Here is a 16,912-nt window from a genome sequence, read left to right as displayed (position 1 = left end):
TCAGTATATCATCGAGGATCTAGATCTGGTACAGTTACATTAACTGAACTTTGTGAATCTTGAAATCTACGTTGAAAAATGTTCACACCGAAGATCCCCAACACAGATAAGCGCACGTGGGACAATGTATAATTATTGCTTAGACGCCCTACCCGAATCCTGTGCTTATTTGCTGATTTCTCAGCAATTACACAATTTCTTCCAGAATCCTTTGGCAAATGCGTTTTATTTATACAAACAGACACTTTGGTGGTCATTTCATTGGATTCTGTATGAACTCATTTTGATATCATTACCAAAACTAGCATTTACCTTTAACATCACCATCCGATAGACTCGACCAGGGCTCGAATCTCGAAATCTTTGCATCAATTTGTTACTTCCCCGACTGAGCTTGGAGGAGGGGCGCACGCCGCGACCCCAGTTGTTATACCGACGCGCAATTTTGTTTTTGTTTTGTATCTTCCCTAATTCTCTATGCTTAGACATTTGAATTGTGTCTATTAACGATGCTTTTTTTTCTTAAGACCTGCAAAACCATATAAAACTGAACTGTAGCTTTTCATTACTAATCGAGTCTTTCGCAAAATCATTCGTAACTTAATTAGAACAGCTAAACAACAGCGACACCCAGTCCTCCCCCCCTCCCCTTGAAACGGTTTTTATTATTATGACTGCGGCGTATTTTCTAGTCTGCATGTTCGTGAACATCACCCTGGGCTCTGGATTGTCCTCTTTCACGTTGGAATAAATCGATTTCTTCTTAATGACATTACCTGGCATTATCGGGTTTAAATGCTTTAGTTTCAAATCGATTTCCCTAAAAAAAAATGCATGATCTCGCAACGAGTTCCGATGTCTTGGAGCAAACTATGAGCTTCGACAGAAAATCGAACCAAACGAGAAAACAAATTAAGCAAGAGCAACGAACATAAGGAACATCCGCCGTAATACAAAAATGGTTGACGATCAGTAGCGTACCTATGATTTTCCAAAGGGGGGGGGGGGAATCCGTCCTCCCAAAAATTTGACAAGCAAAAAAAGGGGTCTTCAACCACAAATAACGGATTTTGTACCTGAAGAAATTTTGACAAGCAAAAAAAAAAGTCTTCAAGTTCGATTATGGCTCGTCAGGGATCAGTTGTAACTCGTCAGGGGGTGGGATGGGCAAGGATACGTCCCTTGCATGAGTTGTGGCTCGTCAGAGGGGACAGTCTGCCCCCTCTGCTCCCCCCCCCCCCCTTCCCGTAGGCACGCTAGTGTTGACGATGCAGTGTGTCGAGCTGGGTTTTACAAAAACTGATTAGACACGATGTGGGGAAAATAGCTAAAGGGAGACATGACAGCTTGATCACAGATCATTTGCATTGAGAAAGAAAAAATGGATGATTAATGTGTTGGATTCAATGATTAGAGAATAAAAAAAATTCTAAGAGAAAATTTCAAAACACCGTACCCAAAGTGTGTTCATAGTGCGGAAGACATGTAAAAATCACACAGCGTTCTTGCCAACAACTAAACGGTCACCTTGCATTCTTACCAGACAAGGTTACAAGATCTAAACCATTTCTTCAGTAATTCTACGAAACTTTTGAAAATGATACGCCGAAAGCGGATGCGCCGAAAGTAGAGCATGAAATTTCATGAGCGATCAGAGCAATCGAAGCACTCGAATACTGTATGTTATTTTGACAGGTATCGATTGACGATGATATCGCAAAGTGTGTTTTAGCTTTGGTCTGGTTTTCAGTTTTTAAGGACTGAATACGGTTTCGTTCTTCTCTTTTCAGGAGAAGAACGGTTTTGAAAGTAAGCATGGTGAGGGTGTGTGTGTGTGTGTCGGGGGGGGGGGGGAATGACCATGCAAGTATTACAATCATGACCATTTGTACTTTATGTAGACATTTCATGAAAAAGTGAAGGGGAGGGAGGCCCCATTCCCTTTTCAACCCACCCCGGTTTCGAGGCCCATGCTTTTATAATGTAGGATTTTTGAGATTTTAAAAATGTGACTTATCAATAGCTTGCATAAATCTATACAGTGCGTCCCAGAAAAAAAAACGAAACCGAGATGAAGCGACGATTTATCATAACTTAATCACAAATACAATAGACAAATGACTTACCAATGTAAAGCTTATAATCTTCTGTCATCTGACATGATATAACTTAGATTACTCTTCATTCACGTATGAGTGAGCAAAAACAATTTGAAGAAAGGATACCAAAAACCCATTTGGCGGGGGATATCTGGGTTTCAAAAAGAAAATCAAATGCCAACAAGTTCAATATCTGCTCTTTCATTTGATACCTTAATCACAAAAAATGTCAAGAAGTAAAAAAAGTTGTGTTCTCTCGAAACAATGCTTGTATTTCCATAATTTCATTAAATAAACGTGTTTTCACCGGTTTCCCACATAAGCTTTCGCATTGTTAACAAAAGACTTAATGCATTGCTGATCGTTAACAAAAAGGAGTGTCGACTAGTTTGAACGCAAGCTTTTAAAACCTCTTTATTTTATGAAATTATTGAAATTCAAACCTTATTTCAAATAACCAGAACTTTGTTATTTCTTGACCATTTTCTGTAATTGAGGTATCAAATTAAAGAGCAGATATTGAACTTTTTAGAAATGTGGTTTTCTTTTTGAAACACAGATACAGCCCGCCAAAAGACTTTTTTTTTGTTTCCTCTCTTTAGATTGTTTTTGGTAATTTCAGAAGAAAGAAGAGATTCTAAGCTTTACAATCATGACAATGGTAGGTCATTTGTCTATTGTATTTATGATTAAGTTATGATAAATCATTGATAAATCTCGGTTTCGTTTTTGTGGCACGCACTGTATAACAGCATTATTGATTATGAAATAGAACTGAATTGAATATACCTACGCAGGAGATTTTTTGGCCTACATTATATTCACTGGACGCAAAGTAAAAAAAAAAAACGAAAGCATCACAATCCTAATTTTCATGTTCGGACTAGTAAAAAAAATGACGCTTATGAGTGATGCATTAAACGGAATGACCAGTAGAGCCCAATCTATATCGAACGTTGGGTAGAAATTTCACTCCTTCCGTTCAGAACACCTGGTGACAATTACAGAATACATAAAAAATTGGAATTTTTAAGATTCGGGAATGAAAGGTTCTAAGACACACAAAAAAGCTTTTGGATCAAAAACATGTTTGGAATCCTATATTGAATACACCTTTCTTTCTTCGAAAAAATGAAAGGGGGAAATCCCTGGTTTGATAACAATTCATGATTCTTTTGAAATATAAAATATCAGCTAAGATCACGTTTCATGTTTCTGTATCAAATTTATTACGGATAGTAAAACAATTCCTTTGCTACCTATGAAATTAATTCGTGCAACCCGATACCTACAGACAACAGCCGGAATTATCTAGCATAGATCATCTTCAAGTTTCTTTTATAATGTATGATTAAAGCAGTGAAATACTAAAGGCAGTGGAACAATTTTGAGAGTGTGTGTGGGTGGGGAGAACTGAACCGAAAACCGAGATGGAGGGCTGCAAAATAATCATCAGCTGGCAATTATTTACGTTTTTGTACACGTTAATTAAAGATAATGGAGTGAGGGGGGGGGGGGCTGAAACTTGGAAAGAGTTATCGCATTCCTTTTGTCCGAATTCGTATAGAAACAAACATGTAATCACGAGAAAACACATCATCATTCGTGTTTGAATTCGTGCGTAAATTCTTATTGGGTGTTTCATAAAGTTAAGAGCGACTTTAATAACGACTGGTGATCCTTTCTTGTGGTGATGGGTTAGCACGTGAGAAAGGATAACCAGTCGCTGTAAAAGTCACTCTTAACTTACGAACAGATTTATGAAACGACCACCCGCTTTGTTTAACATCAATGGGCCAAATGGCAGACATCAGGGAACGATTCAAATCACTGTAACCTTTGACCAACACCATCAAAGGAGGAGTTCCGCAGGGTTCACTTCTTCGGCCCTGTCTTTCCATTATCCCAATGACCTTGAAATATCTTACAACATTTATATGCTTTTCACACTGCACTTGTTTTCCTTAACCCCGGGAAATTGGAGGGGTTAAGGGGGGGGGGGGGTCTTAGCCACACCAATTTCCCAGGGTTTAGCTTAGCCCACTCCGATTTCACACCACGTTTTAGCAAAGTGGGCTAGCACGGTAAATAGTATGGTACTATCTGGCCCGGCAAAAAAGCAGGGTTAGCCGGCTTATTGGGCTGCTAGTTCCACAATTGCGGTGCTAAGAGATGCAGTGTGAAACGAAACTGGGCTAAGGAATAGTGGGGCTAAGCATTAGCCAATCACATAAGTCAAAATCGCACGTTAATCGCGCTCTGTGTGGTAACATCATCAATATATTCATGAGCTGTGTGATAGTTAACCCCGGCTAAGGAAATGGTATGGGGTTAAGAAAGTGTGAATACAAAAAAGATAGTATGGGGTAAGGATAGTCCGGGTTTTAGGATAGTATGGGGTTAAGGAAATACAGTGTGAAAAGCATATTTGTCACTCCTGTTATATGCCGATGATTCCAACATATATATTCTTCTCTCTGACCGCGTTCCTCAAACTCTCCTCGATGTGATTAATAAAAATATTGTAAAAAAGGATTTTGATTCTTCGTAAGTGTTTATCTTCGCTTCGTACGAAATAATGCTCACTATCCTAACCAAAATGACCTTTAAAATAGACCTAGAACGAATCGTAAACGACATGATGTAACAATATCTGCAAATAGGGATTTCCCGTACTTCAACCGAAAAGATATCGATGATTTGAATAATCCCATTGTGGGCAAAAGGAGCCCAAACTCTGACCAAAGTGAACATGGCTATCGGTCATCTCGTGAATTTCGTTTCATGAACGGGGCGTACGTAATCATTTTTTTTAACATTACACAAAATTTGTTTTGACCTAATACTTCTAAACCAATATTTTCTGCTCATGTTTTGTATTTTTCCCTCCTCACTCCACTTTTCCTACTCCTCCGCAATCTGCTATTTTCTTCCCGAAGTTTCTTCCTCATCATCCCATTCTTAATCTTCCTTTTTTTTTTTTACTTCTTCCTCCTTTTCTCTATTTTTTAATTTTTCTTCCTCACCTTCTTCTTCTTCTCCTTCTACTCCTTTTATTTTCTTCTTTTCCTCTTTCTTTTTTTTTCTTATTTCATCTTTCATTTCTTCTTCTTCCTCTTCTTCTTCTTCTTTTCCTCCTCATCCTCTTCCTCCTCCCCTTTCTTCCTCCTCCTCTTTCTTCTTTTCTTCGTCCTATTTCTAGGCCTATACCACGATATTAATACTGCCCTAAAAATGAACTTGTATCATCATTTTGTAATACTATTATTGCTTTACTTGTACATCTAAAACAACAACAAGGACTACATTACTACTACTACTACTACTACTACTACTACTACTACTACTACTACTACTACTACTACTACTACTACTACTACTACTACTACTACTACTACTACTACTACTACTACTACTACTACTACTACTACTACTACTACTACTACTACTAATAATACTACTACTACTACTACTACTGCTACTACTACTACTACTACTACTACTACTACTACTACTACTACTACTACTACTCCTATTTCTACAAATACCACTTATGCCGTACTACTTCTACAATTAAACGAAGTACAGTAATACATTGAAAAAGAGATAGATATAAAGCTTACATATTGCATATAGACGACCACCTTGCACATGAAGTCTCCGTATATCCACGAGGGCAGGGCGAACGTCGAAGCGGTGATTGGCGCACAGACGAGCAGGAACATCATGTCGCTGACGGCATTGTTCATGATGAAGAAGTTGGTGACGCTCCTCATGGCTTTATTCCTTGCTATGATCAGGATAACACACAGGTTCCCAATCAGGCCGACCACAGTGATGATGCCGAAGACGACGGGGACGATGAGGTAGCCAGGACCTCGGGCATGGACCGTCTGATTGCCCAAGAGATTTTGAATCAGAAGTGTACAGTCCGAATAGAGAATCGAGCTCGAGTAATCGGAATAGAAGTAATGACCACATCCCATGAGTTCGACATCGTCGATCACGTCCATGTCGACCATGCTCTCCTCCAACGCCATCACCTCCATCGTGGGCGTTACGTCACCAAAGAAATGAATCCAAACTCTAAGCCAAAGCTTACCAAGTCCGCGGATGTCCCCGCAGAGTCGAAAACACCAACAAAATCGTTTCTGCGATTAAATCCGATTAGTGCCTTCGGGTAACTATGGTTACCGGAGTGGTAATGATTTTGTAAATCATGTGCATTTTCTTCGTTAATGAATAGTGAAGTGATGAGCGTTTACCTTCCACCTGCTCGCTCGGATGCAATCAGAGATCCTTTGTTTATTAACTTCCCCCAATCTGCCGACGGAAAGAATCCGCCTCATTACCCGCCCCTAAATTCCGCCACATGCGGCGAAAACAACACGCACAGTGAATGACGCTCAGTTGACTTAACTTTTAGGCAAAGAATGTCGTTATAGAATCACTTTGAATAATAAGCGGTAAAAATTGAAAGGTGACATAAGAATCTCCAGACGTGCGAAATAATTATCGTCAGGGGGAGGGGGGCGGTTGACTGCATCATGTTCGGTCTGACGAAGCGAGGATAATGTTGGCATACATTCGCACCGCATCTTCATCTGTTGAGAGGAACACGATGCTACTGGTTGCATCCGTTGATTGCATCCAGTCTTCGCGTAAAAAGTCTGGGCCCGAGTCTGGGAGTATTAAAGACAATCCATTTCATTAATTCTCGTTGCATTCTTACATATCGGTCATATTATCAGATTTTTTGAAATATCAATTCGTTATAATATTCAACGAATAATATCTCAGTCACATTTGCTCTACGGCGGCCCTACGGCGAGTCGAAAACAGCCATTTTAACATTTTGATAGTCAGTAGTCACGTAAAATCATAGGTGGTTTGAATAAAAATGAATAAAACGGCTGTTCCCTTGAGATTCAGGATTCGAGTCCAAGCACAGCACTCATGTCATTTGGAGAGGCTGGTATCTATTAGTACTTAACAACAGTAACACTCATTTCAACACCACGCTTAATAAGTGGGGCCGACTTCGTCAATATTTTCCTGACTTTCCAATGCATGTGTGCACTTTCTCTACACCCTGAGGAGCATTCCAGTTAGAGCTTCCAAGCTCATTAATGATCGGCATAATACTAAAATAGCTTTCGCATTATATACTGTTTGACACCTAGGTGGGCAGTAGCAAATGTGTGGATTGACACCTGGCCAGAGGAAGCTATAGATCATTATGGGATTTAATTAGAGGGCAATAGCAAAATCCATACACTACACCAGCATGCACCTTAGGACACCACACACTTCTATTTAATATGCCACTCTCCACCCAGGAGTGGGTCCATTGGATGATGATGCATGGGCGAACGCTTCCCATTTCCAGTCATTTACGAATTTGAGAGCTGATTTTGGCAGGAATAATCCCCCAGGGAGTGGAGTGGGGAATATCAAGGATGTCTTGTATGAGGTTAAGGTTGGGGGTAATGATGAGTATTGTAAAGCGTTTTAGTACATCGTTGCACCCTTCTAATACAACAATGTTAACTCCATTTTGAAGGTGGAACTTTGGGGTGGCACTTTGCACCATTAAAGGACACGTCCACCCCCAAATAAAAGTTGATTTGACGAAAAAGAGAAAAACCAACAAGCATAACACTGAAAATTTCATCAAAATCGGATGCAAAATAAGAAATTTATGATATTTCAAAGTTTCGCTTAATATCACATAACAGTATGCACATCCTGGCTGGTATGCAAATGAGGAGACTATGACGTCATCCACTCAATATTTTTTTAATCATATAGAATATCAAATATTCTAATTTTCTCCTCATTGTCAAGTGATACAACGATTAATTAATAATATGGAGTATTTATATTGCGCACATATCCACCTTGTTAGGTGCTCAAGGCGCTGCTATATTACCCGGCTAAAAGCTAGGCGTTCATAGCGCACACAGCTTTTAAAGGAATTACTTCCTACCGGTACCCATTTACCTCACCTGGGTTGAGTGCAGCACATTGTGGATCAGTTTCTTGCTGAAGGAAATTACGCCATGGCTGGGATTCGAACCCACGACCCTCTGTTTCAAAGTCCGAAGACTAATCCACTGGGCCACAACGCTCCACGTTATTCCTCCCTGAACATGGAGAATTAGCATTGTTTAATACTATATAGTTCAGTCAAGTTGGTCCTTATTGTCAATCCATTAAAATGAAATATTGTATAATTCAAACAATAAAAAACAAAAGAAATAGTGAGTGATGGACATCGTCGACTGACTCACCTATCTAGTTGTGCATATCACGCTTTTGTGAAAAATAAGCGAAAATGTCATAACTTTCTTATTTAACTTCCGATCTGAATGAAAATTTCAGCACTATGTTAGTTTCATTTTTCTCCATTCATTCAAGTCAGTATTTTCATATGGCGGACTCGACCTTTAAGGTTTCATTTAGCACGTTTAGCTACACCATGCATCATAGCGGATGCCGGGAACGGGTGTATTATAGTTTTAGCCCTAATTCAAGTAAAAGAAAAGAACCCAAAATTCATCGTGGAGTGATGATTTATTTTCCATACAGTTTTCTGGACACTGAACGCCCTCCCTTTTGCCAAATATATGGGAAAAAAACAACAGGTCACCCCCCTCTCTCTCTTAGCAAGAAGCTAGATCCGCTACTGCAATGACATACAACCGGTTGGTTTAAATTCGGTTTCGTTGCTGTGACTGTACACAGCCAAAACTGTGGTGTTAACCGGTGTACATAGAGGACCACACCAGTTATTTTACTTCGGTGTTAAATTGGTGGTGTTAGTTTTACACCTACAGGTGTTATAACAACACCTAGTTGTTACATTTACACTCTATGTTCAATCTTTAGGGTGTAATGTTAACACCTCAGGGTGTGGTCCACTATTAATACCGAATGGTGTCAGTTTTAACACCACAGTTTTTACAGTGTAGCACGCCAAGCTTGTCATTCTTTTTGTCCAATCATCATACTTTAAACACGATAGGAGTTCTAACAAACGAATTCAATTCACGTTTTCTCAAAAGCCCCATAGCCGTGCAGCCGAACCACTTCATTTCCCCTTAACCACCTACCGTTCAGCTTTCATATGTTCTTTTAATTGACCGCATTGGGGCTGGTTGAGCAAAAAAAGGTAAATGTAAAAAATAAAGACAAAACGAAATTATGCCCGACGTGCCTGAGGAATCATGTTATTCTCACAACGTGAAGAAAAACTGCATGTGTTATTATAGACATGAATATTTTTGAGCTAAGCTGTTTAAAATCCTAATTACGCTGGATATACTTTTCTATCTTTCTAACTCTTCTATTTTCGGTGATTGATTACGGAATTGAATATAAAGAGTGTTTCACACCGGGTTCTGCGTAGAGTTACTTAGAGACTACGCAACACTTCTCCGCCATTCGTTTTGCCCACGCGCTAACAATGTTTTTTTTTTTGGGGGGGGGGCGAACCTCTAATGCCCTTTTTACACAGGATTTTCTTAACCCCGGACTATCGCTAACCCCGTACTATCCTTAACCCCGTACTATTTTTTTTCCTTTTCACACATGCCAAATTGTTATTGCTAACCCCGGATAAGGAATGCTTGCTTTTTACACACGAAACTCGCTAACCCCGGACTAGTGGTTTTTGTCGATCATTCGTAGTACAAGTGAATTGCCATTTAGCCCCACCTATAGTACGGGGTTAAGCTTAGCCCACTTTCGTTTTACACATGCGATCTTAACCCCGTACTATTGCTCTTAGCACCGCAATTGGTGGGATAACCCTGCTTTTTTGCAGGGCCAAATAATCCCGTACTATAGGTGGGGTTAGCCCACTTTGCAAAAATGCTGTGTAAAAAGAAAGTGGGCTAAGCTTAACCCCGTACTATAGGTGGGGCTAAATTGCCATTTAGCCCCACCAATAGTACGGGGTTAAGGAAATTTTAGCCTGTCTAAAAAGGGTATATGTATTACAAAGTATGTTACGTTACATGGTTTAAGTATTTTTTATCGCATGCTTTACGAAGCAATTTTAAGTCTCCATCTATAAAAAAAAATTCTCTGTTAAATGTGTCATCTGTAATTCTATTTCATTTGTTTCCGTATCTGTATGTTCTTTGTGTTGTTCTCTTTATTGTCCCTTTGTAAACCAATCTAGTAGCTGGATAGGGGATTTGTCGTCAGCTAATAAATGAATCAAATAAAATGAAATTAAAAATAAAATCAATGATTTACCACATGAAATCCAATACTGACCACATCATGTTTACTTGATAATAACGCCACGACACAACCGAGGAATGCTAATTTGGTCCAATTCTGTTGCGTTTCTCAACGGGTAAATACATTTTCTGCAATCGATAAACCACTTCCACGCAAAATACTTAAAACTTGTTTTTGAAAAAAAAAATTCTTGTATACTTTATTCCGTATTGCTGATTCTATTAAGTTAGTATTAGTATTTTGTTTACTGCTGAGAAACTTTAATATGCCAATGCGGTCTTTTTTTTCAATATGAAAATGACACCGAAACATTTTAGGTAAATGCACTGCTCCATTGAAGGCAATCAGCCTCATTTTATTCAAGTCAAAAGAAAAATTAAAATCATAGTGGTATTATTTCAACTTCTGAAATAAATAAATGTGATAGAAAATACATGCTTCTTCTTCATCGATATAAAGTTGCATGTCTACTCTTTAAAAATGGTGAATTTCCATTTGCTTTACATTCCCTTTACGCTTGAAAGTTCAAAGATTTGAAAGAAACCCATTTGTGAATATGGACCTGCAGAAGATTACTTTAAGTCTCAGGGATTAACTTTCAAACCTCAAGAGATTGAAATTCAAACCTCTTTGCTTTATGATTGAATCCACAAGGTTTTAAATCTAAATCTAATATTCGACTGGTCCCAATTCACGGCCGATGTGGATTCACATTTTCGAATCATTGAAATTTACAGTGCAATATTGACATCAGGGACAATAGAGTGAGCATTATGATTTATAAATGCACTTAAATTCACCTAATAGCAAGTAAAGATTCTTCTAATAGCGAATTTTAATCGCTCCCTCTGCCGAGTGAATCCTTCATTCGATTTTTTTTCAGATTAACCAATCTATTGGTTAGTATTTATCAGAAATTAGGTTGCTATCGACCATTTTATCATTCGGATACTTATTCAACAACACATTGCCTAATTTGACCGATGGTTTTTAAGATGATAAAGAACGCCGGCTAATACTTTGCGAGAATATCACTTACTGCCTGAAAGATTTGAAAAAAAAAATGAATAAAGATAAAACTAAATATGTATTTGATGATAGGAGATGATTTTTTTAAAAGGAACTTTCACTTCATGAACTGATGGACGAATCTAGCTTGACGAAAGGAGGGAGAATTATAGACAAATATCGACGGGTGTATACATTCTTCAGTTTGGGTGGATTAATCGATTAATGAATAGATAGATAGATAGACAGACAGACAGACAGACAGACAGACAGACAGACAGACAGACAGACAGACAGACAGACAGACAGACAGACAGACAGATAGATAGATAGATAGATAGATAGATATTAAATCAATATATTGAGAGATGTATGTAATGATATGCACACGCAGGAAGCGTAAAAAGTACATTAAAACATGTAGGTGTTATTTTGATAATTAAACCTAGGTTTAAACTATAGTCTAAACTAGAATTTTAAACCACACTCTTGTAAGAAGGCTCGGTTGCATAATACCTCTTCATATTCATGACAAAGATAATGATCCAATCGAATCATTAAAATTCTTTATATTCCCGTATTTTCATAGTCTTCTAATACCACAATTGAATTAATTCTGCTGTAGGATTAAAATAATCTTTATTTGGTAAATTATTTGACAACTGCAATCCGTAAAAAAGTGTGGTCAAATTCTACCCCTCCATCAGCTTGCGTGAACCCTGGCAATCAGTATTCATCCGACGGTCTCTTACCTAACGGGAAATTGAAATCATGAATGTTAATCTTGTTCTTTATGTGAAAGTGATCTAGGGCCTTTTCAGACTTGAATCCTGAATCATACCTTCATAACTGTAATGATAATTGCAATTCGTCTTTAGAATCATCGGACCTTTCACACGGAAAGTTCGTACTTTGTTCGTAATTTGTGTGAAACTTAAGTGAAATTCACTTCCAAATTCGCGATTGCGATCAGAGTTCGTGATTCTAGTTTGGTTTCACACGTGCTAAAAATTCGTCATTAGCCTTACCTTTCACTGGAATCATCATTCTAATTACGCAGTCACTGCATTCGAAGTATTATTTATAATACGTTAACGACAGATTAAGATATAAATGAGGAAGGATCCAATTTCATTCTCTGACTCCCAAGCAAGAAGCAGTCCATCTTTATTTTTTACTCTACGTGAATACCGCCATCTTGCTATAGACTTTGGAAAGTTCCAGTTGGTAATTATAGGTTAGACATGCTGAGGGCATCTGTATCAACTTGAGCTTTTGCAAAAAAAAAAGTACAGTGGCGCTGAGAAGTTAGTGAACCCCACCAGAAAATGAACATATTTAAAGATTTTAATTTCTGGCATGTTTTAGATATTTGATTGTGAAGTCAGGTGATAAAATATTGCTTTGAATAAAGTTTATTCCTCTGGGCTCGCAAAACATTGCAGAATTCTTGTCTACATTCAACACTCCGCACAAAGAAGTGCATTTTGTGAAGAGGTTCACTAACATTTGATCGCAACTGTATATACATGGTATATCTAATAAGCATTTTCCTTCCTATATTTTCAGTTACATCGTAATCGCATGTTTCAATGTGTTCTGGCTTTAGCAAAAGCAGTGTTGTTGTAAGGCTCCTTACATGGGAATGGCTAGTTATTATATGCATTGCAAGGCGTATAAATACAAAAAAACTAAACTCTGTTCTGCTGCGAGTCGTTAGTTATGCATGTAAATATTCGTGTATGGCAAAGAAGAGGCATATTGGTCCATAACATTAATTGTCGACTGGCGTCTTCTTTTAGAAAAAAAAATGTATTCGTTCAATTTAAGGGCAATTCTTCTGCAGTGCATTGTTTTTATCATGTTTATCAATTGAATAAGAAGTTCTTTTTTTTGGGGGGGGGTTGGTCTTTTCAAATATTTGGGACAAAATACACCCCTTCAGAACAATCCTGGATATGTATCAAACCATTCATTGGTGATATATGAAAGATAAATGTCCATGCAGTACAAACAAGGGAAATGTTGAACCACTTGTGTGATAAATCGTTAGTTTTTGACGTATTAGCAGAAATGCTGGACGCTGTGGCGTGCGCCCATACATATATATACGAGATATCCATCTCTGTATGCCTATATCTGCAAGTTACAGAGGTTACGAATTGATGCACAGGTTCGAGCCTTTATGTGTGTATGTGTGGGGGTGTTAGGGTGTGTGTGGTAACCTATGGTGTGTGTTTGTGTGTGTGTGAAATTATGGAAAATTCAATTGTGTCCCACCACCTTTAAGGAGAGATTTCAGCACCCCACTGAAAAAAATCGTTCCCAGGTCCCTGGTCACGTCTTTCGGATGGTGACGTTAAACGTAGATTCCAAGACGTAGATGGTCGTATATGCCTGTAAAACTTAATCACACTCACACCTTCACTTCCACACGCACATCCACATCCACGCACCTCACACTGAAGGTCTGTGACTGATCTAGAAATTGATTTGATTTGATGAATTCTTTCTTTAGGAAATATTGTTTTTTTTATCGTAAGAGATAGTCGTCATTTCTTTTTTAACCATTATTATTAAAATAAAATTTGCTTTCATGGGATCTGACCTAAATAACATCTTTTATGACGAGATTCTTATTGCTAATTTCCTCCACTTACTATAATTTTTAATGGGAAACTCTGAGAATTTGAATCGGGTTTGATCTTTAAATTGAAGAGTAAGTGTTCATATGTAGGTTTATTTCAACGCAGTCCCTTTTTTCTCAATACGTAATATAGGCTTACCCGTTGTACTTCTATACTCTTCCATTTTATTAGTTCGAATCTATAAAACATTGGCATCTTCGAAAGTACTTTCGCCGATCGTATAAAAAATAATCATCCGTCATACCAATCTGCCTAATTGATCCTACGGAAAAAATATTTCTGCCATTGGCCACCAAAGTTCCAGTTACATCAACGAAGTCGACACCCGATCGATCAATAGAATCGCTTTATTTTCAATGATATACCATCTGTCGTTTTGGATCGGTTTCGTTGGTACCACAGAGTCATAAATCCTATGTGATCCAATAAGACGGTCTCGGAGCTAGAAACGCTATTGCTATTAATGAGAGGTCGAATAAGCAAGCTCTATCGAAGAACCGCTTTTTTTTTTAAAAAAAGAAGCTTATTATAAAAGTATACCGAAGCTCAATATGTAAGCTGGAAAGAACATGATTAAAGTAATTGATTGTATGCTGAAGGGAAATATAACATTGATATTTATTGAGATGGTGCATTGAATGCGTCTACAACATTGAACTAAGCGCCTGATCAACCATTTTCAGTATTACTGTCCCCAGGCAAAAAATTATCGGTGAACTATTTTTTTTAAACCACAAAGTATATAGATTTTATCCAAAAGACCCGAATGACAGGTAGCAATTTACTTCAATTAAGGTTTAAATACCGAGGATGTGGTTTAAATTGCAATAATTACACGATGTTTGGCTTTCTAATATATGTCCGTAATTTCATTTTTTTATAATCATTGCATTAAAGTTCAATATTATTGAATTTTTCACACATTTGTTTATTTTTTGCTGAACTAGATAAGTTCATAAACTAAACCTGGTTGCGTTATGTTGTTTAATTATTTTGTCATTGCGTATTTTATGTATTTCTAGATTGTTATTACTAGTGGATCCGGGGGGGGGGGGTGTTGCACCCACAAATGTAATAACGCCCACAAATGTAATAACACTTTACCCACAAATGTAATAACGCCCACAAATGTAATAACACTTTACCCACAAATGTAATAATTTTTGATCGCCCACAAATGTAATAATGACTTTACCCACAAATGTAATAAATTTGAAGGGATTTTTGGCGAATCCGTTCTAAATTAAAATCCTATAGTATTGCGTTCATATAGCACAGAAGTGCAAAGTCTTTCTTCCAGACCCGGTTGTTTAAAAAATTATAATATAAATCCAAAGTCTTTTTTCCAGACCCGGTTGTTTAAAAAAATATAATAAAAGTCCAGTCTTTTTTTCCAGACCCGGTTGTTTAAAAAATTGTGATTTAAGTCCAAAGTCTTTTTTTCCAGACCCGGTTGTTTCAAAAATTATGATATAAATCCAAAGTCTTTTTTCCAGACCCGGTTGTTTCAAAAATTATGATATAAATCCAAAGTCTTTTTTCCAGACCCGGTTGTTTCAAAAATTATGATATAAATCCAAAGTCTTTTTTCCAGACCCGGTTGTTTCAAAAATTATGATATAAATCCAAAGTCTTTTTTCCAGACCCGGTTGTTTCAAGAATTTTAATAAGTCCAAAGTCTTTTTCCTGACCCAGATATTTCAAAATTTATAATATAAGTCCAAACTAAGATACGACAATGATATTCCTGTGGAAAAAATGGGAATCGAGCTTAGTCTTTTCTCCAGACCCAGTTAATTAAAAACTGGTGGAATTAATGTCTTTGTTGTTGTTTCAACTTATACGGTGTATATTGTGAATATATGCACTAAGAGTAAATTGAGAATCAAGCGTAGTCTTTTCTCCAGACCCGGTTACCTGTTATTTAAACATTATGAATAACAGTTTAAAAACAGTATAAAGACCCCATAATCTTATTAATGCTGGATACATAGCGTAGTCTTTCAGCCCGACCATTTTTTTTCTTAAAAAAAAACGCTAATAGTAAGAAATAAAAAAAATCAAAGTTTAAGACCAAACAAACCTTCAACCTTAGAACCTGTTTTAAAAGAGGTTTAGAGTGTTGTCTTTATTCCAGACCTAAAACAGTTACGAAAAAAAATCTTCTAACATAAGACCTTATATTCTTATTCTCGTGGAATAACACGAGTTTTAAAACGTACTCTTTCCTCCAGACCCGGCTATTAAAAAAAGTAACTGAAAAACTTCGAATCTAAGACCAAATTTCCAAAGTTTCACCCAGTAAAAATATTTCTTTTTTTAAATAATACTACTACCCCTACAAAACATTGTAATAACGCGTGGGTAAAGCAGACATCCTTTCTCCAGACTTGGTTACTATTTGAAAAATAAAATAGTTTTTACAAATATTCTAAAACGAATACCCAATAATCTAATTACTGTTGAACAACATGAAGACCGATTGTCGAAGATCGACTTTCCTCCAGACACAATTATTTCAGGAATAAAAATCAATAAAACTCAACCCCCAACAACGAATCTAAGAACCAACAATCCTCCAAATTAAGACCATGCATGTAGAAAAGCACACGTTTAGAGCGTTGTCTTTATTCCAGACCCGGTGATTTAAAAATGATTTAATCAATCCTAAAAACAAAAGACTCATATTCTTATTCTTGTGGAATAACACGAGTATTATGCTTAGTCTTTCGTCTGGACCCGGTTATTTAAAAGATAAAGAAATATTGAAAAAAATGACAGCTGAGACCAATCTTCAAAATTAAACCCACTTAAAATGCTTGGGCTTAGAGTGTTGTCTTTACCCCTCACCGACGTATATTATAACTTTTGAAACGACCGGGTCTGAAAAAAGACTTTGGACTT

The 16,912-nt window shown here is 37.3% G+C and overlaps 1 protein-coding gene across 1 annotated transcript; it reads right to left on the bottom strand.

Moving 5' to 3' along the window:
• Positions 1–3,081: 3,081 nt before the first annotated feature.
• Positions 3,082–6,148, bottom strand: LOC121415397 (G-protein coupled receptor 54-like). Its single transcript, XM_041608596.1, has 2 exons — positions 5,723–6,148; positions 3,082–3,090 (listed from the first exon to the last, which is right to left on the bottom strand). Exons 1-2 carry the CDS (start codon positions 6,146–6,148, stop codon positions 3,082–3,084), a joined length of 435 nt encoding a protein of 144 aa, XP_041464530.1.
• Between the last annotated feature and the right edge of the window lie 10,764 nt (positions 6,149–16,912).

Source organism: Lytechinus variegatus, chromosome 5 (genome assembly GCF_018143015.1).
Source record: "Lytechinus variegatus isolate NC3 chromosome 5, Lvar_3.0, whole genome shotgun sequence".
Classification (NCBI taxonomy): Eukaryota; Metazoa; Echinodermata; class Echinoidea; order Temnopleuroida; family Toxopneustidae; genus Lytechinus; species Lytechinus variegatus.
Note: the sequence above shows the minus strand (reverse complement) of the source record. Positions and strands in the feature narration are given on the sequence as shown.

Excerpts from the sequence above, each read along its gene's own strand:
- LOC121415397 (XM_041608596.1), bottom strand. The coding sequence starts at position 6,148 with ATGGAGGTGATGGCGTTGGAGGAGAGCATGGTCGACATGGACGTGATC.